The sequence below is a fragment of the Octopus bimaculoides genome, chromosome 3 (assembly GCF_046866305.1).
Source record: "Octopus bimaculoides isolate indiv1 chromosome 3, ASM4686630v1, whole genome shotgun sequence".
Taxonomy (NCBI): Eukaryota; Metazoa; Mollusca; class Cephalopoda; order Octopoda; family Octopodidae; genus Octopus; species Octopus bimaculoides.
Genome location: NC_142930.1, coordinates 9,218,661 through 9,244,001, shown reverse-complemented (window position 1 = coordinate 9,244,001; position 25,341 = coordinate 9,218,661). Strand labels below are relative to the sequence as shown.

At 35.3% G+C, this 25,341-nt stretch overlaps 1 protein-coding gene across 11 annotated transcripts in view; it reads right to left on the bottom strand.

Moving 5' to 3' along the window:
- The window catches only part of LOC106872353 (ras-related protein Rap1), a 102,304-nt gene that overhangs the window by 9,454 nt on the left and 67,509 nt on the right, over positions 1–25,341 (bottom strand). For all 11 annotated transcript variants that reach the window (XM_089348545.1, XM_089348540.1, XM_014919318.3 and 8 more), the window contains 3 exons: positions 22,568–22,638; positions 3,758–3,826; positions 2,771–2,827 (listed from right to left, as the gene is read on the bottom strand). In XM_089348545.1, the coding sequence (XP_089204671.1) occupies positions 2,771–2,827; positions 3,758–3,826; positions 22,568–22,624 (183 nt within the window). In that variant the 5' untranslated portion in view covers positions 22,625–22,638. The remainder of the gene's footprint in view (positions 1–2,770; positions 2,828–3,757; positions 3,827–22,567; positions 22,639–25,341) is intronic.

Sequence of the window (25,341 nt, the reverse complement as noted above, 5' to 3'; positions counted from 1 at the left end):
GGGGACCTTTTAGCTTTATTAAAGATATAAACTCCCTAGAGATGATGCCACGGAAAAAATGCACCCAGTGCACTGTATAGAGTGGGTGGCATTAGGAAGAGGAGTCACTTAGAGAAACCAAGCCAAAAGTGATATTTATGATCCTCTGACCTATTGAAGAGAGTGGCAATGACCAGTCCATGGAAAGCGAATGTACAATGACAATGATAACATATTGTTGTCGAACCCCAATATGAAAACGAGGGGAAAAAAAAAGTGTTCTTATTTGGTTTTCAAAAAAATCTGGCACCCATACTTTTACTTAACAAACAACTGTTGCCACACTAATTTTAATATGACATTATACAAAGCAAAAATTATTTTAGAATTTATTCACAAAAAAACATTTTGAAAAATGGAGAACAAAAATGTTTTTTTATTTAACTTCCTTGAAGACACTAGCTCATGGAACATAAGGATTTCTCAGAATTCATTTACATAAACACAGCTATAGAATATAATTATTTATAATTACTTAGCAACAACAGGACATTATTCTTGAGTGTAAAAAAAATTTATTAATTGGGCAAGTTCTTTTTTATATATTTGATAATGTGTTCATCAGATGCTTTTTTTGTTTATTTATTTTATTTCATTGTGAAATGCTAAATAATAATATAGAAGCACTTAATGTTGGTATTTCTGAGTATTCTTGCAAACTCATGAAAGTTAATACTGTGAAAGAGTTTACCAGATTTAGTTTAATACAAAATTCTTTAATATCTGTTTAGATTACTCTCGTTAACTATAATTATGAATCCTGTCGCAAACATTTTTCATATTGACGGTTCATCTCAAACATTTTCCTATTTCTCTACAAAAGATTTGATGATAAGGTCCTCTCTATTAACACTTAAGCTCCTGAATCTAACATTTAAGTTCTATTACTTGCTTCAGGTAGAAATATTTTCTGACTATAAATAGGAAACTCAGTCTTTATAATACGGTATTCATAATATAAAAAAATGAATGATGATTAGCATCTCACAGTTTTGAAGTGATTTTTAAAGTGTGATGGTATTAATTACATAATTATTCATGAAAACTGAGGACAGTGTTGTTTCTGGGTCAAGATTGTTGATTCTCATGGCAGACTGCTACTGAACAGCCAATTTATGAAAAGTGTGAATGCTTGGTAGAAGGTATTAATCAACCTGCATGTGAATGTAACCAGTGCAGTGGGGGGGGGGGGGGGGGAAGCAGATGATGCATTATTGAGGTACTAGAAAAGATACTGCCTTGCAGACTTATTGAAACCATACCAGCAGTAGGTGTGTAATCACAAATAACAATGCAGAGAAGAACTAATGTGATAGAAATAACTATGTTCTGTGTTAGAAACTAGTCAATAAAGAAAGGGAAGTTTGGAAAGAGTCCATCAGCACACATCACCATGATAACCTGCAATGGCTGGAGTTCATAGGGCAGTGGTTCTACAAAAGGATTCTATGTAGGCGAAATATCGGTAGTAAGTGTTGAAGATGTACAGTATCAGCTCAGTAGTCCACTACTTTAACCATTTAAGTATTTATGTTAATTCCTGTTACTATTTCAACAGATACCCATGGAATGTATAACACAGTAAAGCAAATATAAATAAAATGTATTTATATAAATATAAACTGTAATGCATGCGTTACCTACAGTGAATATATTTATAAAAATTAGCATTCAGATTTTTTCAAGGTTTCTAAAATACATACATTCAGCAAAATATTACAGCCTCTAACACAGAAATATGCTATTGATCAAGTCATACATATAACAAAAATTATCAAGTGATTATGAACTGCCAATATTTTCACTCAATTTTAGACTAAAATCTTATGATTCCAGTTTATTTACCAGGATTTTAACTGAAAATCAAAATAGAAAGAACAACATTCTAAGGACACACAGACTAAAGGGATATCAGATAAATCTGTATTATATACATGCAAGCATGTATGTATAAATAAAATGTTCAGTGTAAATTTTCTTTCAATTATATGTGCAGCAAGATCCTTTTTTCACTTTATTTCATTTAAAATATCTTGTTTGGTAGTGATTTATAGTTCAGTCTCCTGTGAGAAAACTACTGCTGTTTGCCTGATTATTCATTCTCATGTAAGGAATTTTATAGCCAGTAGAAAGGAAAATAGCTTAAGACAGCACTTTAGGAGCTATTCTTAAAACCTATCACCATAATCTGCCTAGGCCTCTCGTATTTAAAACGGAATAGTTCTAAAATTAGTTAACTGATACTAAACAGCTTTCAGAAAGGTTAGTTTAACCTTATAAACATGTACCATATCTAGAGAAAAAGCAGGCTGTGTGTGTGTGTGTATAAATATATACATATATAAATAATGGGGTGAATCATGGGTAGTGAATGTAGATTATCTCCAGCAAATGGGAAGAATTTAGTCTAAGATGCTGAATATAAATTATTAACTTATGAAAACAACTGAGTACAAGCACGCAAAGTTACTGGGCATCAAAAATATTGGCTAATGTAACTTGGTAACTTTTGAAGAGACTAGATGATACTTGTAGGATACAAAATTATACTGTTTACATAAGAGGAACAAAAGATACAGGTAATCTTATAGTAGGCAATGATGCATTGTTAACATGCAAGAAAGATATTACATTGCAGACTCAACAAATCCATGTCAACAAAGATGCTACAGTGAATGAAATGTATAAACTTACACAACCACACACTCAAAATTACTCTACGTGTACTTACTGTTCCAGCAGTATCAAGGATTTCCAACATACACTGCTGCCCATCAACTTCAACTTGCTGAAAAATATAAAACAAAACCCAGGTCAATAAAATCCTTTTTAAGAAAAAATATCAAAATAGACAAAGCTTTTCACTTTCATTCTCAAAATGAATTGAAATTGTACAGGTATTTTTTGTTATAGCTTTTAAATTACAATAATTTAAAACAAAATACTCAAAAATATAATTGCTTTTTAATAAATTGAAATATATCAAGTTATTTTAAATAAAATTTGTTTCTTGACTACGCTACAGGATACACCACTGAATTTCCAGCACAGATGATTCAGCATCTCTTAATACAGATGTTACGAAGAGACTTGAATTCCCCATGACACACTAGACTAGATCAATAAGTGACAATATGAAACAAAGTTGGAAACAATCTCCCCACCTCTCATTTATAATATGAAGGCAGGCACAAAACCTGAAGATCACCCTCTTAATATGTAACTGTAAAGAGCATGCTAACAAATAACTTACCCTTCCCCATAGAGAATATGGTCTCCTAGCATGAAAGAAAGGTAAATATATGCACTTTATAGTTACATTTCAAGACAAAGAGCCTGAAAGAGGAGGTTAGAGTGTGGCATTAGATTTAGTTTTAAATATTTACATCTGCATATTGTAGTTGAGAAATAAAAGAGAGAAATGTTTCCACCTTCATAACATCTTTATGAACAAACAAAAAAGGGTAGTCTCCTAAGAATTTACTTGGAGTCATTATTCTACCACTGTTAATCCAGCAAACTGGATAATCCAGCATGGGATTAGAACCATGGATGCCAGAAGACAGCTAGTTTATCAAATAAGCATTATCTTAAGTAATCTTTTTGTTGATTTTTTGATAATAAATTGATTCCTTTTACCATATTTCTAGTAAAATCTATAATTATTGATTCCAAAATTACACTGCAAATTTATGAGTTCTGCAATATGGTCACTCACCTTTCGGTAACTATCTTCAATGGTTGGATCATACTTCTCCACAAATATACCTTGAACAAACTGGACAGTCTAGTGTAGGAAACAAAAAATAATATTTATTAAAATTAGGATAATTAAATTCCTTTTAAGAGGCATGAATTAGAATTTTAATTTCTAATATCTGCACACAATCACAAATTTGTAGCAAACTGACTGACCCTGATAAAAATAAGTGATGCTTTCCACTCCTAAAGTAAAAGACAAAATTCATCCTTGACAAGATTTGAACTCATAACAAAAAAAAGTTATAAGGTATTTTGTCTTATAACTTTAGTATGTGCTATACAGTTGTCCAGAAAATTAATCAAAAGAGAAAAAAAAGGGAAACTTTTTAAAAAATCAATATTTTAAGCCAATTTTATACAACTATAATTGAACAATACAAAATTGAAGACCAACTATTTGAAACAAAAATTTGCTAGTTCATATTACATTAATATATTTCCTGACCAAGTATCAAGACAAACTCAAATTTAACTTTATTTTAATTACCGTAAAAACTCATGTAATTTGTGCACCTGTGTAATTTATGCAGGTGGTTTTCAGGATAAAAATTGTCAAAAAAAAAAGCTTCTACTCATGTAAAATTCGCACCTAAATGTTTTCAGAATTGCCAATATGGCCAGGGGAAAAAGGCTTTCAATTCAGTTGTATTTAGCATAATTTCACTTATGATTAGATTTTATTAAATTTTCATTAAATAAAAATATTTTCTGCTTAACAGGTATCACATTGAAAGCTATTAAATTATGAAGTGTTTGTGTTATCTATAATAAACTTTATTTATTCGTTGGTGTTAGATGCAGTAAGAGCTGGTAGCGGTGATGAATTTCATTGTCCTAACACGGAGAAAGCAAGCAGTAGCTTCCTGGAGGCAAATGCAAGCTGGACTTCTTAAGTGGAAAAAAAAAACTGATCTATTTAAGGAAATTGCTGGGCTCCATTGCAATAGGTAGAAACTCCAAGCAATGTAAAATATGGCCCAGACCGTGAATGTCAAACTTCAAAAAGTATTTAACCATTTAATGGTTTTAGTAAATTTATACAGAAAAAGTAACCATTATACCTTTTTCTTTATTGCCCACAAGGGGCTACACACAGAGGGGACAAACAAGGACAGACAAACGGATTAAGTCGATTGTATCGACCCCAGTGCGTAACTGGTACTTAATTTATCGACCCCGAAAGGATGAAAGGCAAAGTCGACCTCGGCGGAATTTGAACTCAGAACGTAACGACAGACGAAATACCGCTAAGCATTTCGCCCGGCGTGCTAACGGTTCTGCCAGCTCGCCACCTTAAAAGTAACCATTATACCATCCAGCATAAATAAAAGTCAACTTCATAATATTTTTTTCTGTAAAAACCTATTCTGACATTAAATGAGTCAACTTCCAGTATGAATGTTTACATTCATACGTCAGGCGGCGAGCTGGAAGAAACGTTAGCACGCTGGGCGAAATGCTTAGCAGTATTTTGTCTGCTGCTAAGTTCTGAGTTCAAATTCCGCCGAGGTCGACTTAGCCTTTCATCCTTTTGGGGTCGATAAATAAAGCACCAGTTACGCACTGGGGTCGATGTAATCGACTTAATCCGTTTGTCTGTTCTTGTTTGTCCCCTCTATGTTTAGCCCCTTGTGGGCAATAAAGAATATGAATGTTTACATTCATACGTCAATTTTCAACAAAAAAATTTCTAAAAAAACTCTGGAAACAATCTGCTCATGTAATTTACACGTCACCTAAAGTTTATTTTTGTTTTTGCAAAAAAGTGTGTAAATTGCATGGGTTTCTATGGTAGTTAAAGATTTTCAAAAAGGGTAAACTTCATGAATCCTTTTAATACCAAACAATTTGAGACCACGTGGTACTTAAGCATTCATATTTAAATTGAAATCTCAGGACAGGAATATGACATTTTAGTTGGTTAATACAGTACAGTGCAAAAGCCTTTGGCCATTTTAAACTATTGTAAATTTCTACTAATTGCCAAGTGGATGTTTAGCATTGCGCTTTTTACAGATGAAACATTGGCCCTGTTGGAGTCATTTCCATACCTAATCATATTTTGTAGTAGGGGTTCTGAATAAGGGAAAGATGTGAGACAACTATCAAAAATGGCTGTGCAAAATGTTTTCAGCCATCTCACATACACCAATCAACATAAAGTGTTTTAAAACAGATAAATGTTTATAATGAAAATTTATTACATAACATTCATTTCAAGAAGTTACTGTACATTGTTAGTATTTTGTGTAGCTTCCCTTAACTTGAATAATTGCTTCAATGCACCTGGGAAGAGATGCGTACAAATCCTTCACCATTTTCACAGGTATGAGATGCCATTCTCTGTGGTTGAGCTCTCACAACTCATTCACGTTGCGTGGATTCTTCTGACAAACTTTTCTCTTTAGTTCTCTCCACATTTGCTCAATGATATCTAAGTCAGAACTCTGAGCTGGCCAATCTTTCAATACAGTAACACCTTCATCACCCAGAATCTATTATGTTGCATACGATCTTTGGCATGGAGTTCCATCATGCTGAAATATCTCACCTTCATCCAAATTTGATAGCAAATTGTCCTTCAGCAACTTGATGTATTTGGCACTATTCAAGTTACTTTCAATTTTAACCAACTTTCTTGAACAATCACTTTTTATGTATCCCCAAGACATCACTCTTGCTCCCAAACTTCACCCAAAATTATCAACAGAATATTAGAATACTCTTAAGAATTCATTTTCTTCAGGAACTGATAATGCTTTCATTTTAAAATAATTTTTAGAAATAAAAATTTACTAGTAAGACTCCTGGAAATTCCATGTTTTACATTTTCTTTTTTTAAATTTTGATGTATAAACCACTGTTTCATTATATTAAAGATTTCAATTATGTCTTTGATTCTGTTCCACCATCAAGTCTGTTTAACCTTTCAGCATTTAAACGAGCCATATCTAGTCCAAATATTCTACCTGTTTTATGTTCTAACTGGCCATCTCTGGCCTCTCACATCTATCCTACAATAGCATTCTAAAGATAAATGCATCATCAAAATCTCAGAAGTGCAAGATAATGCAGGATTAATTCAAAGTAATGTGCATAAATAAACATTACATTTGACAGTGTAATCTCAATATCTAAATGTTAAAGTGTAATATTTCAACCCATGAACAGTATGAGAAGCGGAATATTATAGACATGGATCTATTTTTATTTCATAGCTATCACTGAGGAAGAAAAAATTAAAGTATAATAAAGCACAATTAGTGAGACATGAAACAAGGAAAAAATATCAGGCTTTGTAAATATTTCTTTCACAAGTTCCATGAATTATAGAAGTTACAATGCAACTCCATGAGTATTGGGTCAAAGTATCAGCCACTCTGACAGATTTATGGTCAAGTTTGTGATAGTGGAAACTTCCAGCAGATTGTCTGAATTACAGAAAATTGAGAGAATGTAAGAACTTCATAGCTTACTACATGAAAAATAAACCTCAAATACACAAAATATTATTTTAATTATAATGCTGTCTCAGCTAAATATATTTCACATTGGTGCTACTCTAAGCAATGCTGGAGGGAACTACAGCTATCTCTAGTGGATGAATATCCACCACCAAAGATGACCACAAAGAGGTCGAAACCATATGGTCTGATGGTCTTGTGGATGGAAGATGGTAAAGGTTTGCTCCCCTGCTTGCAATATATATTGGGTGCAGATTGCATTGAATAACCAGCTGGAGGAGACATCTTCCTGGGGTGGAAAAAAGCAACAGTAATGTCAGTTCTTATGGAACTGACATGTTTAAGTGGCAATAAACATTACTTCTCAGTATAGTTACTGCTTTCATCTCTTACAGAAATTTTCTAACTAGCTAATTTCAAAGTACTTATCCAGTATTTTTAAGAAATGTGATATTCAGTAATGCAATATAGACTTTCACATCATTCATAGTATCATCATCATTTTAATAGCCACTTTTCCATAAATGATGATATATATATATATACATACAATGGGCTTCTTTCTGTTTCTGCCAATCAAATCCACTCACAAAGCTTTGGTCTTTCTGAGGTTATAGCAAGAAACACTTGGCCACAGTACCATGCACTGAGTATGAACCTGGAATCACGTTGAGAAGCAAACCTCATAGCACACATCCACACCTGTGCCTTGTGACAGGAAAACTGAAATATAAAACTGTCACTACTAGCAGTTTGTACTACATGTTTCTAAGCAGACCGGAAGCTGAAAATGTTTTTTTGTTTGTTTTTCTACAATTATAATGGGAAATGAATAAGACAAGTAGCAAGATGCTGTGTTGGAGAAAACCAATCTACAAATGCAATCGTGGAAAAGCAGATGTAAAATGATGTAACACAATATGTAATTATTTTTAATCATATTTTTTACTAGTTTTAGTCATTGGACTGCAGCCATACTGAAGGGTTTTATTCTATGTGTCTCTTTTGCGAAACCTAAGTTACAGGAGCAAATAAACCAATTAGTTGTCAAGCAGTAGGGGGACAGACACAAACACACATATATGATACCATCCCTTAATGAGGCTAATTAAACCTCTAATTGAATTTATACACACGCACACACAGGGTGTGGTGAATAAACTATCATCTAAACTACGCAAAAATGAAAATAACAGTCGCATCTTATTTTAACAGATTTACCAAAGTTATATAAAAATACCTTAAAGTACTAAAGAGTAAATCTATTCAATAAAATTACCATTGGCTTCAACCACGGCCTACAAATGACTTCGGAATCTTTTGAAACTCTTCTGGATGGTCTCCTTCTTTAAGTTGGTGAGCACTGCCATAACCCTTGCCTTCAGTCCCTCTTTGGTGTTACATGGAGTTTTGTTGGTCTTTCACTCAACTGCACCCCACACATAATAATCAAGGGAGTTGCAATCTGGGGAGTTAGATGGCCAGATGTTAGGAGTGATGTGGTCACAGAAATTGTCTCACAGACATGACTGGGTTCTCCTGTTTGTGTGGCATGGTGCAGAGTCCTGTTGCCAGACATAGGGTTTTCCAGCAGCCACCCTCTTGACCCAGGTCTGCACTACCTCCTCCACACACTTGATGTAGGCCTCCGTGTTGAGTCTGAGGCTGTGTGGGAAGATGAAATGAGGCATAATGTCATCATCACTGGTGACCACGATGTTGACTGAATGTTTGATTTTTACTACTCTCAGTACATGTCCTCAGACTGACACCTACACATTCTGAAATTCTTGTATAAGAGCTTCCAGCACAAATGCCAAGCAGTACAGCATGTTTCCAAATTTCTGGCAGAATCAATGACATCATGGTGGTGTTTTTCTCACAGACAGTGCCCAACTGACTCAACTATACTGTGTATTTACCCATCGTACCCTGTATATATATATATATATATACAAACACACACACACAGGATGTGCTTCTTTCAGTTTCCAAGTCCACTGAAAAAGCTTTGGTCAGCTCAGGACAATAGTAGAAGACAATTGCCCAAAGTGCAATACCGTGGGACTGAACTCAAAGCCAAGTGAGATTTGACAGGAAGAGAACAATGTTTCACAACACTAACAATAATGTTTTTTGCTCTGTCAAACTTATTTTGTTTATTTTTATAGTAATGGGTTGAAAACTAATTAGTGTAATAAATGTCTCATTTTCTACAATTAGAGAAATTTGAAATGAAGAAATGGTTGTAAATATCTAGATGATGCAGCAAAAAGTAATATGGTTACAGTTATAACTAGTACATGTTTTATAAAGAGAATAATGATCTATTTCAGAGGAAATTATCAACATTCAATCTTTCAAGCATCATCCCCATCACCACCTTTCTCCCCCTTCACAGGGCTTTCGTCTTTTCTGTACAACCAGTCATCCCTCACTCCACTTTGAGGCACTTCCTATTGTCAACCACCACTTCCTGTTATCAGTGGCCACCTCTTCTATATCCCACTACCTATTCTCCCCACTCTTCACCCCAATGACTGCCTGCAATCACACGCATTCTGGTTCTTCTGCCATCATATGCTCTCCTACTCAGCTTCTCAGTTTAGTTGCTTTCAGCTAAAGTGCTTGTCTTACAGCACTCTTTATTCTTACAGAGCACAAGACAATCTTATTGTACTGATGTAATGATAAATTGATCCCAGTACACTCCTATAGGGCTTTCCTATAAGTAGGTTATCTCCCTTGGCTAGGTAGCGCTCCATGTAGATAAACTTCCGGAGACTACCCACACCATTGTTATTGTTTTACATCTTATCATGGATATAAAGCAGCTTGATGATTCAGCTATCGAAGTACTTACTGTGCCTGAGTTAAAGAAATATTTAAGATTAATATGGACAGTATGTTACTGGAAGAAAGGCAGACTTGACTGAAAGGTTGAAAGGAATAAAAATTCTGTCGATGAAGAATGTCAACAAAGTAAATTCATCGGATGATAAGTCTGAAGTATCGGACGATACTTCAGACAGGAATAAGCAGAAGCTTATATCTCCTCTCGGTGAAGTATTGCCTGATCTAAAGATCTTTGTAAGTTGCCGAATTTCACAGATAATGACATAATTACCTCGTGCTACGGATGAAAGCAAAGCAACAGTTAAGGAGTGGCATATTTTACCACGACAGACACGTACACAGCATCGAATACCACGATGTGAGTGAAAGCTGCTCTCACTGTATTGTCCAGTGTCTGGTAATCCCTTCGATACCGACATCAAACCAAAAAAAAAGAATCCTGACCACAGAGTGTGGGTAATTATGTCAAAGGTCACTGGCAATGTGCATTCAGCTGATTGCAACTATTAAAGCAAGTCACTGAGCATGCGTACATGTCATACGGGAGAGTTCCAATCAGGGGTGGATAACAACCTTCTAGGAACCCCCTATAAAGTGGTTGGCAAATGAGCAGAGAAAGTTTATGGTCAAAAGGACTCTTTAGTATTTCATGCAGATGATAGGACAATCCTTCTAATGTTGGTGCAATAATAAAATGTGTTCAGTACATTTGGTAAAAGGATTCATTGGAGTTGGGAAGAATATCCATTAAAAGAAACAAAATCAAAAATGAAACGTACAAACAACAGGGTTATCTCACCCAGCTATGAGGGCAGTGGCCCCAATAAGAACAGGCAGAGACTTTAAAAACCTGCCACTAAGCATTTTGCCAGCTTCCTGCCTTAATAATAAAACAATAAAAGTAAAATACATATTGATTTTTTTTACATTTGTATATATCTATTTACAACACATGCTTCCAAGCCCAGATATCGTAACAACGGAACAGATTCACATCTCCATCAATATAAGATTATATTAATGGGCCTAGCAAACATTTTTACCCCACCAGCACTTGTGTTTCTTTAAGTCTGATACTTATTTGATCAGTGTTTTTTTACTGAACTGCTAAGTTACAAGGACATAAACCAATTGACACCAGCTGTCATATTTGTGGGGATGGGTGGAAAACATACATTTTATATATATCATCATCATCGATTAACGTCCGTTTTCCATGCTGGCATGGGTTGGACAGTTTGACTGAGGTCTGGAGAGCCAGCGGCTGCACCAGGCTCCAGTCTGAGTTTAGTGGGTGCTTTTTATGTGCCACTGGCACAGGAGCCAGTCGGGGATACTGGCATCAGTCATGAACAGTTGGTGCTTTTCACGTACCACCAGCACGGGAGCCAGTCAGACGGACCTGGCATTGATCATGTTCGGATGGTGCTTTTTACGTGTCAACAGCACAGGAGCCAGTCTGGGAGTACTGGCATCAGCCATATTCGGTTGGTGCTTTTTACATGCTACCATTGCAGGAGCCAGTCAAGCAGACCTGGCACTGAGCACGTTTGGATAGTGCCAGTTAGGGGGCACTGGCCCCAGCTACAATATTGGTCTTACTTGACTCAACAGGTCTTAAGCATATCATATCGCCTGATGCATCAGGGGTATTCTTAACAGGGCTGGACATGCGTGGTTGCAATCTCACATTAGTTGCTGGGTCTTTTCAATCACAGCATATCTCTAAAGGTCCTGGTCTCCTGTTATTGCCTCTGTGAGGCCCAATGTTCAAACATCATGCTTCACCACCTCATCCCATGTCTTCCTGGGTCTACCTCTTCCACAGGATCCTTCTACAGTGAGGGAGTGGCACTTCCTCACACAGCTGTCTTCATTCATATGGCCATACAAGCGCAGTCTCCTCTCCTACACACCACGTTTGATGATTCTTATGCCCAACTTTTCTCTCAGGGTGCTTACACAGTTGTGTATGCACACTGAAATTACACATCCAGTAAATCATACTAGCTTCATTTCTTTCAAGCCTATGCATGTCCTCAGCATTCATGGCCTATGTTTCACTGCTGTGTAGCATGGCAGTTCGCACACATGCATCATACAGTCTACCTTTCACCCTGAGCGAAAGGCCCTCAGATGCCACTAGAGGTAGGAGCTCCCTGAACTTTGCCCAGGCTATTCTTACTTTAATCACTACACTCTCAGAGCAACCGCCCCCACTACAGACTTCGTCACCTAGGTAGCAGAAGCTATTAACTAGTTTTTTTCCCTGGCATGTGATGGAATCTGTTTTCAGTACATCTCCAGTGTTTATTGCCCCAGTGCATCTGCCACACACAAAAACCTTCTTTTGATATTGCTGCACCTTTTATGTGTCCATAGCTTACACTGGGTACATCGTATGGAGTTTCTACCCATGCCTTTTCTATAGATTGAGCTAGGCCATCTACCTGAAGGGGGTTGTGATTTGACAACCTTCTTTCTTACTAAGACCTTGGTTTTGGTTAGGTTAACCCTAAGGCCCTTCGATTCTAGATCTTGCTTCCACACCCTAAACTTTGTCTAGTTCTGGCAGTGACTTGGCTATTAGAGCAAGGTCATCAGCATAGAGGAGCTCCCAGGGGCAGCTTGTCTTGAATTCCTCTCTCTCTCGCTAATATATATATATATATATACACACACACACACACAGACAGAATATAAATAAGTAACAAAGATGTACAATATATATATAAGTGATAAAAAAAAAAACGAAGAAAAAACACAAAGCTCTTATTCAGAAACAGGAGACAGGACAGTCCAAGAGAAAAAACGGATGGGGGGAAATAGCCAACAATCCACATGTGGTTTTATATATATATATATATATAAAATCACTTTTGTGTAGTTATCTCTAGCGGCTGTGATTTGAAATAGAGGTGGTCATATTGAATAAATGTGATAGTGTCATAATTGTGTTTCCTTTACCATTGCATTGTAACAATTGGACCTGAAATACAATATTCTGCTTTTACAAAATTGAAAAATATTGGCTGCCTTAATTTTGGGACACCTTGTATATTGTTACTGTTCCTTTTCAAGATTTTTGTGCACTGGGTTGAATTGTGCAGCTGTTGTGGCAGTGGTATCATGATTAGATGTAGAATTGGTCAGCTGATATTTGCAGGTGGCACGAATGGTGCTCAACAGAAAGTGATTTCCAGCATGCACTGAATGGGTTTACTGCCGAATGCTGCAAAGCAGGGATGATAATTAGTGTTGCAAAGATTGAGACATTGGTCCTCTCAAGAAACTCATTCCAGTGCACTCAGTATGTTAGTGGAATATCACTGAGACAAGTTTAAGAATTTTGGGGCCATATTCATGAGTAATGGAGGGTGAATTGGGAGCTAGAATTGCAAGTGGTGACACAGTAATGCACCAGCACAAGCATTCAATCCTTAGAAGAGGATTTAATCCACCAAGGGAAGGTATGTCGGAAAAAAGTAATTCAACAACGTGGGTTGATGAACCGTAAGACGTGTGGCCAGAACCTCCTGGAAAATAACCATAGCGAGGGACATTCCACAGTTGAATTAGAACAGTCACAAACAGTGAAAGAAGACATGCACCCAACACCAGAGCTGAAGACACCTCCGAAAGGGGGTGGCCCCGCCACGTCAAAACGGTAGAGGAGTAGGGGTCGAAACCGGACGTGGTACCTCCTGATGATGTCTTGAGCTAACTGGATCCTATAAAGGATCTGTTGTGGTAGCAGACCACGAAACATGGTTGAAATTCCTCAGAATGCCACAAGAAAGAACTGCAAGACAAATTCTTCAAACCAATCAGCAGGAGACCGAGAGCTGACCAAGAAAGAGAAGGTTGGATAATACTTATAGTCTCAGTTGGTCATGCCTGGGAATCCAGCCAGAAAATCTAATGCTGGTTGCTTTTGATAGGACCTATGGAGGAGGTACCTGGGAACTCTCCTCCCACAACCCTTCCAAGAATACAGGGCAGACAAGATGTATGTATGCATGCATGTATGTGCATGCGTGTGTATAGTGTGCGAGAGAAAGAGATAATTAAATCAACTACTTCAGTGGGTAAGTATGTGTGACTGACATATCCTCATTGTTTTAATAATTTAAATAATTAAACATATTTTACCACTTCATTATTACATAAGTGATAGATCTACAAACCCACAATGCTATACCCAACCCCCAAAAAAACAATGCTATACCCAACAACAAAAAAACAATGCTATACCCAACCAAAAAAAAAAAAAAAAATGCTGAAAACATTCTACAAACTACAAATACTCACAATGCCTGATCAGCTTAGCCCAGAACAATTGCTAATAATTAAGGCAGGTGTCAACCTACAGGAAAATAATGCTCACACATCTGAGATGGCACTACTACTATGTACTTTCTGAATGGACAACATCAAGATAAGAACAGTTGCTTGATGAACAAGTTTTACGTACAAACACTTGTTCACCCTCGAGTTCTAGCCTTCCTTTCTGTTGTCTTTCACCTCCTACTCATTATTTGCTGACTGTATACCTCCTATGTCTAAGTTTATGTGTTGCATCTGCCTTTTCCCTTCCCTTTATCTTAATTTATGTATGAAGGCATGTGGCTTAGCGGTTAGGTTATTAGCCCATGATCATCAGGTTGTGAATTTCATACCCAGTGGCATGGTGTCCTTGAACAAAGCACTTTGTTTCACATTGTTGCAGTCCACTCAGATGACAAAAATGAGTAGTAGCTGTATTTCAAAGGGCATTCTGTGGCATGATGAATCTTTCAGAGAACTACATTTAGGGTATATGTCTGGATTTCTCTACCACTTGCATATTAATTTCACAAGCAGGTTGTTCCATTGACTGGATCAATTGGAACACAGTCATAAATGACCAGTTTTTAACATTTTGATTAATATTTCCTCTTCAAAAATTAATCCCTCAGGAAATCATTGTCATTCTTTTTCCCAAAGCATTAACTTGCATAACTCTTTTACTACATATCAGTATTAACTTTATATTCACTCACCAGTCTATCAGGGCCCATGAAGGCAATAAGCACTGTTCTTTTTTCAAACTAACCAATATTTTTTTTTAATCAATTAAGCGTGGGAGGGGGGAATAGAGTTGCTTCCTTTCCAAAACTTAAAGGAAACTCAAATGCACAAGGATTTCTTTAAAATGTTACTGTATACCTCCTATGTCTAAGTTTAGATAATGCAAAATAATGGTTTCAAATTTTGGCACAGGGCCAGCAGTTTTTTTTTGTGGGTGGGGGTGAGTCCATTACTTCGACCCCTGTACTTGACTATTTTTATTCTAGTGACTCCAAAATGATGAAAGATAAAGTCAACTTGGCAGAATTTGAGCTCAGAACTTGAAATGCTACTGAGCATTTTGTCCAGCATGCTAACAATTCTGCCAGTTTGGAAAAATATCATCGAATATAAATTACTGATATTCTAAATATCAGTCACATTTACACAAACATATAGAAATTAATTAAAAAAGTGGAAGTTGTTGATACTAAGTATGAAACATTTTTCATTAAAATCTACAAAAATAACTTATCAAATCCTATATATTTTCAGCTGTGACATTTGGGCAAAGAACAAAAATACAATACCATTCAAAGTGTGAATAGTTAAAGGATTAGATCACATAAAATGTGATTGGGAAGAAGGGAAGATTAATAAAGAAGTCATTCAAATGCTGGGAGTAGAAAAAAATAAAAATTTAAGTGTAAACTGTTTTTCAAGTAGCTGAACTATGTACTTTCTTAGCATAATTTAGATAAAAGATAAAAAAAAAATTTGAAAATTAAGTAGATTTTATTCAATCTCCTCCTTTAGAACTATGACTAATGCAGAAGGTATTTAATTTTCCTTTGCTATTTCATAGAACATGAACACCTGAATTATGAAAAAAATATATAAAATAATAAAAAGACATAACTAAATGAACCAGTATCTCTAATAAAATCACCATTTTTGAACCCAGCATATTAGTGTGCTGTATAAGCACTAACCTGCATGGCAAACTAGAATTACTTAGAAGTATTTTAGAATAAGCTAAACAGTATATATTTCCCCCTTCATTAAACATATTGGAAAAACTGTCTCGGGCATGAGTGCATTTGCAAAAAAAAAGTTCTTTTTATTTTTAACTTTACTATAGTGGTTACAATTAAAATAAGTCAATTTACCCTGTGGGACTGTCAAAATATACTTTTTGGAAAGCAATCAAAGTGAGAGAAAAAAAAAAACCTACTCAGCAAAAATACATTTTCACTACTTGCTCAAGTTATTTCAGATCTTAAATCTAACAAGAATTATTCAGTTTGAAGAATTTACATTGACAATAACACAAAGTGTGATGTTTAACTACATGCACAAAATTGTACAATTAACTGCAGTCAGTGTGCTGTGTCCAGGACATATAGAATAGAATTGTTTGCCTCCTGTTTCACAGATGAATGGTCAGTGATAGAAAGAGCACTGTAAATCAATAGCTGCATCAATACGCAATTATCCAAATATACAAAAGCTCCCCTGTTTAGGCCTGCAATTCTTATCCTAGAAAAAAAGAATACCAGGGGGGAAAATTTGAAGATTCCAGTAAGAAAGTGAAAAATTATCTGCACTGTTTATACTAGATTTCTTTAATGCTGACTTTAATTAATAATGCTGTTAATGTTATGCTGTTAATGTTATGCAATAACAATATTACATGCGGAAGAAAGTGAGATGGAACAGGTGAAGGGGAGGAAATAAAGAAAAACAATAATGAAACCCTGATTTAGACTACAAAATAGATGAAGGAGGTAAAAAATGAAAAAAAAAAAATTATTTCTTGGAATTAATTTTCGGCAAGACATTTGGACTACTTGCAAACATTCGGTCAATATTTCTTTTTAGTTTTCATTCAACAGTTCTGTATTTTAAAAACACTGTATATCTAGGATTCCAGCACCTTAACTCTATAACCAAACAGACACCATAAGGAATCCTAGATATACAGATTAGAATGCTTGCAAGCATAAGTCTACCTGGTTGCAGGTGAAGTGGGACTAAACAGCTAATCCAGATTTTGTTAACTGCTACAATGCTATTCTCCAGGATCAGACAGCTTTTTTCTTTTTTGCTTCGGATTATTTAGCTGAATATGCAAATATTATTCAATAGAGGAAGCATCTAGTTTTAAAATAGTTTCCTTAATATACATTAGATTCAAATTTTCAAAGATTCTTTTACCTATGCCAATGTAAAAAAAAAAAAATTTTAATTCCATTTCATTTTCATACAAGATGGACAGCAGTTTATTAGCTGCTCTTTACAGTATTAAATATATAGCTATATAGAGCGACACTAATTACGTTCATGTGAACACAAGAGAAATTGTTTCTGAATAATAAAGCAAATAATTCCCTGTATCACTTGCAGCAATTATTAATAAATCCAATCTCATAACTCTACTCACACAATGTGAAGGAGGCTCAATTGAGAATCAAACAAGTTGCCTAACACAACAGCTCCAGTTTAGGTTCCTTTGTTTTTCTATTAATAGTTTTGCATTATGGCAAGAATTTTCAAATAAAATAATTACATTTATAGAAAATCTATAGTGGCTTTTAGAAAACCTTTTCTGTAAATGCTTATTACATAACAAAATTGAATCATGAGTTTGTTTAAATTCTGTTACACCAAATGGAGAGGTTTTTTCCGACAATTTTCAATTATGTCCTCATCACAGTCATATTGTTTTAAGATGATAGAAAAAGTTAGATTTTTCAAAGTCTTAATATTATGCAGCTTCATCTTCTATAGGCTAATATAATTACTATATCACTACATCACCCAGGATGTCATCAATTTGTATAACTTGTCCATAGCAGTGCAATCATCGTATTCTTTTCAGCCAATTATTTTCAACATTCACCTCATATTGTCAGCTTTTGATGCAAACGAAGAAGCCATTTTTGCCTAAGGCAGCTATTTTCAAACATTTTTCAATGACATCCTCTAATAATTACAGTTACATGTGTTTTAGTACTTCCAGCAAATCATCTCAGCTCTCAATCAATCTTAATCTTCCATGCCAGTGTTGTGTCTACCTGAATTGAACCTCAATTCTGTCAGCACGCTAATTAAACCAAGAGTACAATATTGAATTCTTGATTCTTTTACTGTCTAAGAAGGGTTCTCAAGCCAGGGTTTACAAGGGAAATTACAAGAGTAAAAAGTTTGTAAAAATGCTAGATGTTTTTGAAGTAATCACAGCTAGTTGCAATTTCGTAAACCTGAAATACAGCTGGTAAACCTTCATCACTGTAAATTTGTGTTGTGTATATTTATTTGCCTCCCAGGAAACTATTTTTAATAAGTGCTTTCTAACTTCTGTGCATGTAGAATTTCAATGAGAAAATGTACTGAATTTGTTGAAAGTTACACTAAGTTTATTTATGTCATATAAACACCTGTAACAGATTGCAGTAACAACTTGCATCTACAACCAACTAAAATATTCGGGTTTTTTTTGCCTAGATATTTATGGTATCTATAGCAAAAATGGTGATCATAGAGAAAATCATATTTCTAATTTAGTTGCACTGATACAATAATGGAAAGATTTTTCCAGTGCCCCTGGACTGGCTTGTGCGGGTGGCACACATAAAAGACACCATTTCGAGTGTGGCCGTTGCTAGTATCGCCTGACTGGCCTTCGTGCAGGTGACACGTAAAAGCACCTACTACACTCTCTGAGTGGTTGGCGTTAGGAAGGGCATCCAGCTGTAGAAACTCTGCCAAATTTAGATTGGAGCCTGGTGTTGCCATCCGGTTTCACCAGTCCTCAGTCAAGCCGTCCAACCCATGCTAGCATGGAAAGCGGACGTCAAACGATGATGATGATGATGATGTCAACTCTACAAAACCAATGAAACTAAGATGATGTGTCATTTCTAAACTAATCCATTTTTAGCTCAGTGACAATCATGCGTTGAGCAAAATGCATTTAATCCGAAACATGCAATTTTGCAACTGAAACAAATTGGACAGGTGTATCAACAAAATGAAGTTAACCTGTATGCCATTTGTATGCTACTCTGAGAACAACAAAATAAGAAACCTCACAGTTGCTAAAATTTTGATTATGCCCTGCTGCAAAAATACTGTTGGCAGCACGCTGGGCAGAAATGCAGCAAAGACACTGAAAACTGATTTCTGAAATTGCATTATATTTTACATCACTTGATATGTCAGATATACTTTGACTGATAAAGACAAGGTATCTTTACAATCCAACTTGACAAGCTCACAAATCTGATGCCCTGCTACTTCAATATGCAAGATACATTAATGATCTAAGTTTTAAAGAATTCTTGTCTTGTAAAATGGCAAATGGTAGTCAACAACACAACTAATGGAGCTCCTGAAGTGCTGGATTGTAGACCTGCTAGATGTCAACTTGAAACTTGCCTAAAATTGTGTTACTTGGTCGGAAAAGCCAAGCTCATCCATCCCATTAAAAATTAGACATTAAATGAAATGAAATTACCAACAAAAAATGCAGGTCTATTGCCTGTTCTTTAATAGCCATATGTTTTGCACTGGTGCCCCAGCATGGTCACAATCCACAGACTGAAGCAAGTAAAAGATTCTTCACAGGAGGAATTGGAATTTCAACCATGTTTCGTGGTCTGCTACCACAACAGATCCTTTATAGGATCCAGTTAGTTCAAGACATCGTCAGGAGGAACCACGTCCGGTTTCGGCCCCTACTCCTCTACCGTTTTGACGTGGCGGGGCCACCCCCTTTCGGAGGTGTCTTCAGCTCTGGTGTTGGGTGCATGTCTTCTTTCACTGTTTGTGACTGTTCTAATTCAACTGTGGAATGTCCCTCGCTATGGTTATTTTCCAGGAGGTTCTGGCCACACGTCTTACGGTTCATCAACCCGCGTTGTTGAATTACTTTCTTCCGACATACCTTCCTTTGGTGGATTCGGATCCAGTATATCAGCACTACTGTTAGGAACAAATGGTTATATCAGAAGGAAAATGAATTCAGAACTCTGGTTGTACATTACTTTGACCAATGATGCTTCTATCAGTAACTTTAATAATGCAAAACATAATAGCTTAATGTTTAACTTAATTCACAGGTTTTAGTTCTCTTTATCTCTATGTGTTATTAGCCAATTAGTATCCCATTAAATACAACATACACAAACATACATAAAACCACACACATCAATACTAAGACTGTAGTTGGTGCACAAAATCTTTGATTCCAAGTCTTCAATTTATGGTACTACTAACTGAGAGACTTTTCAACTGATCATATCACTAACTGACTCCATATACAGCATAAAAGACCAATGATCAGACTACTTTTTAGCATCCAACCAGTTCAAGTTTGAGATTAAGTTATTACTGACACTGTAACTTCGATTTATTCAAGAAGTTACAAACAAGCATAAGATAAAACTTTCAAATTTTATAAAAAATGCTTTTTAAAGGCTATAAAGTTAGAGAAAAGTTATAAACTCAAAAAATACAAGAGAAAATGAAAAACATCTTTCTTTTACATTAAAGTTAAAACTAAAAGACCAAACACTAAAGCAGCTTAGCCATTTAAAAAACAAAGATACAATAACACTTCCTTTTCAAGATGAACCCTTTGGCTCACCTACTCCTAATACTCTCTACAATGTTTAGGTGAGAGCCACAACAGGAGCAGTACTCCCGTATCTAGAACTGCTACTACTACACACACACAAACATCCTATACTGCTTCAAAGAAAGGCCACTTGGCTGATTGGCAGCAATTCACTCACCATCACACTCCAGCCACTGGCCCACGTGTTTCCTCTCAACTTTTTCTATTACTACTATCGGGGCCTTTCATCTCCACTAACCACTATACCTCATCCCCCACTCCCAGAATATCGGCCCTTTACAATTTCCTCCCTACATACGTTTTTTCTAATATTATCAGAGACCTCATCAGTCTCAGAAGGTCATAGGTAAAGCCTCTTCCTCCAGTAATAAAAAGATAAATAAATAAATAAATCACAAGTCTACTGAAGAATTAACTAAAATTAAAATATTTCAAACTTCAAATAATGTTAAATATACTGTAAATAAAAAGCTGAATTGTCTACAAAAACCTACAACTAAATGAAAACACTATATAGATCAGTTTATAAATTCGTTTAAAACATTATCTCATGTTGACAGTACTTGTACAAGTCACAAATGGTTTTTATTCAGTTTATTCATGATGCAAGCTTATAACAAACACATCAGTGGCCTACTTAACAGAAGGCAGAAATATCATGTGACCTAAGCTGGATTCCAAATGGACTATTTGCCCTTCAGTGAGAAATGCCTGAAGTGATGCCTCACAAATTAGACACAATATAAATTATTCATTGTTTGAACCTCTTAGAGCAACTAGTCTCACCAAATGTAAAAATATAGTAACATGTACAATGGGAAAGAGACAAAAACCTTTTTACTTTGACAATTATTGTACATACAAATAGACACACACGTATACACAAATCTAAGTTTATGGACGTACAAAAAAAAAAAATATATATATATATATATATACACACACACACACACCAAACAAGATGCAATTAGAATTTTATCAAGCCTTTAAGTTGGAATTTGAATGGTATGAGTGGTTTACACAATAGTTTTCCTTCACACACCCAATCATATGAGATTTCATCTGAATAAAAACATATTACAGAGGAAGCAACATTTCCTTGATGTGATGAATAAAATGGAATAGAGGCACTAGACAATCAAGGAGTGTTTCTTCTAATGTGGGTTTTCAGCAAAGGCAGCATTCAAACTGAACACTAAATGCATCATTTTTATTAAAATATTTTTGAATTGGAATTTAAGGTTTTATTGCTGTTTTTGATTGAGCCAAATAATAGAATTTTGGTTGCAAATACAGCCATTATACTTACCTTAAACTATTATAGATATCTACAATATCTATAATTCCAGGTCAAAAAAAAAAGGGAGGAGGGTAGTTACTCCAAAATTTTAATTAAAATGAATTATAGAATGCAATGAGGAATGAATTTAGTATTTAGTAATATGGTGACACTTCTGGATGTGATTTGGGTTTATTCACATCCTCAATGATGCATGAGTAATAATAACTTAGAAGAATACTTTCAAGACTGATTGGATATATTCAGTTTTTATCTTCCTTGAGTTGAAAAAAAATCAAGTAAAAAATCTGGAGAACACGAGTTATTTCCAACAGCAAACTACAGGAATTTAATATTTTTAATGGTTACTTAAATGATTTAATTAAATACAAGTTGATTATTTAGTAAAAGAAATAGGAAACTAATACAGTATATTAGGAAAGGAAAAAAAAAAAAAAAAAAAAAAAAAAAACTTACCAAGGCACTTTTGCCAACACCACCACTTCCTAAAACTACCAATTTGTACTCCCTCATCGTAGATTTATAGCCTAGAAAAAATAGGAATTCATTAGGTTATTTTATTACAAAGCATCTTTAGCAATAAATCTTGTGAAAGGAAAACTAAAAAATTTGTTTTTCAATAGAATTTTGTAGATATAAAAGAATACACAACATTAACTTCTGGAAATCACTTAAATCTGTGGTTTAAAAAAAATCCATGGAATTTTAAGCAAAGTTAACAGATTTTCAGTCATGGTCTTCATCACAACATTTTTACTAAATATATATTTTCATCAAGTTTTGGTGAAATTTTCTTTTTTTTTTTTTACAAAAATTGTTTGGGATATGTGTAAACAGGTACCTACTTAGTAAAATATTTCTTCCTAAATGCATTTTTACATACAGGTCAGCTGCATAAAGAAGTGCTGATCACTTAGAGTAGAAGAAAGTCATGGAAGAGGGAGACCCAAGAAGACATAGGATGAAGTTCTGAAGTCTCAAAATGCTGAACTTTATGAAGGAGATGACAGCAGACCGAGATATGTGGCACATTGCTATACCTGAGAAAAAACATCCACCATAAAGGAAGTGAGATCCTAAAACCAAAACGCCATATAAAAAGCACTGGTGCTGGTGACACTTAAAAAACACCTGTAATGGTGAAGCTTAAAAAACACCTGTAATGTTGCCACATAAAAAGCACTCACTACACTTTGTAGAGTGGTTGGCATTAAGGACATCCAGTTGTAGAAAGCAAACCAAAACAGACTATGGAACCTGGTGCAGCCCCAAGATTTACCAGTTCCTGTCAAGCCATCCAACCTATGCCAGCATGGGAAATGGATGATGAAATTATAGACCAGCAGTCTATGTTTCCATGTAGAATTAGCATCAAGTCTGTAGTATTTGAACATTTTTTATTCACCATATAAGCATTACTAACTAAATTGTTTAGATTAAACATTGTAACACCTAACTATTGTTAGTCTCTGAGAAATTAGTGTCTGTGATTTATGGGTTAGGTTGATTAGTAATATTAGCAAAAACTGGAAGAATATCAATGCTAGAGAAAAACTATACATATTTAGAAACAATCTTTAAAGAATGGAGATATTTTATGACAACAAAAATAGCTGTTTAATGTAATAACATATAATAGCCTTCAATAAGTTGGTTGATAATGAATTCAGTTTGGGTGTAGCTCAAACTGTGAAACATGACATTACAAGGAATAAAATAATCATATTACTCTCTTACTAAGAGTGGAAATTACTGAGACAAGAGACTCTATAGAATCTAGAAGGGTTCTCAATGAAAACTTATAAATTCAATTGCCATGAGGATAGTAGAATTTAATGTTTCAGGCCTTGCCTTTAATTTAAGAGCGAGTAAAAAGGAAATAAGTGGTGTCGCTTATAATATCTAGTCTTGGAATCATTAATATTCTGTATTTGAATTTCATTGATCTTAACCTTGTCTTTCACCATTCTAATACCAATTTTATTGAGTACTCTATCTTAGTGAAAAATATTGTAAATGCAATGAAGCAAACAGAACACAGGAGAGACAAGTTTAAACAAATACCGTTTTACTTAATACACACACACACACATGCATACACATGAGTAAGACAACAAAGAATGACTATTGCACCACTTATTAGTTAAGTGTTTTTGCACCAATCCATTTCTAACTCCATTGCATGTAAAAAGTTATGCAATATATGTGATTACTTCAGAGGGTGCACCTCATCAGACTAGCACCAAGTTATGCATTTTATGTTGCTTATAAATGGAGGAAACTTGACAATAAGTCATATATAGTATCATTTAATGTCCCCTTTTCCATGTTGGCATGGATTGGACAGTTCAATAAGAACAGAAGAGACAAAAGGCTATGTCAGATTCTATGTCAGTTTTGGCTTGGTTCCTACAACAGGATGCCCCTCCTAACACAAACCACCTAACAGTGTACTGGGAGCTTTTTATGTGGCATCAGCACTGGTGAGATCACCAAGTATCAGCAAAATAAGACCTCTCAACTGAGTGGGAAGCAGAATGGAGGAATAAGAAACTATGATAGAGGAGCAGATGTCTTGCTGGAAAGGTAGATACATGGCTTGCCCACTGGAAAGAGAGCAAGTGAGAGAGAGAAAGAGATATGAGTTCCACGTACAAAGTGAATATGAGACAATAAGATAGAAGAGCAGAAAAGGTAGCAGTGTTGGTCAGTGCACTGAGTGAAAATAGCATGACAAATGATTAGAAATAAGGTGTGCGTGCATGCACACACATGCACAAAGAGAGGGAGAGCAACTATTTTATTTCACTGCTCTTAAAATCTTAGTTATGCAAAAAAGAGTAGCATACCTATAGGTATGGTTCTAGGTATAGCTGTGTGATAAAGCAGTTCATTTAGCAATTCGTTGGTTTGGGTTCAATCCCAATGTGCAGCAGTGTGGACATTCTTTTTTATCATAGCCTCAAACTGACCAATATCTTGCTGAAACTCATCCTATGTGTAAAGAGAGCTTTTCTCCAGGACTGAATTTTTGTGTAAGCCATTATTAGGAGTTCCATGTTCTTGACCCTTAGGTATCTATGAACATAGCTTGCCCCAATTTATGCCAGTAAAACACAGATACACACACTGCTTTTGAACTGTCTCTTGTTATTTGTTCCCAAAAAACTCTTGACACTCACTGTAAAAAATACAGTGGACTAATGATTGGCATGTTGAAAATCTATACC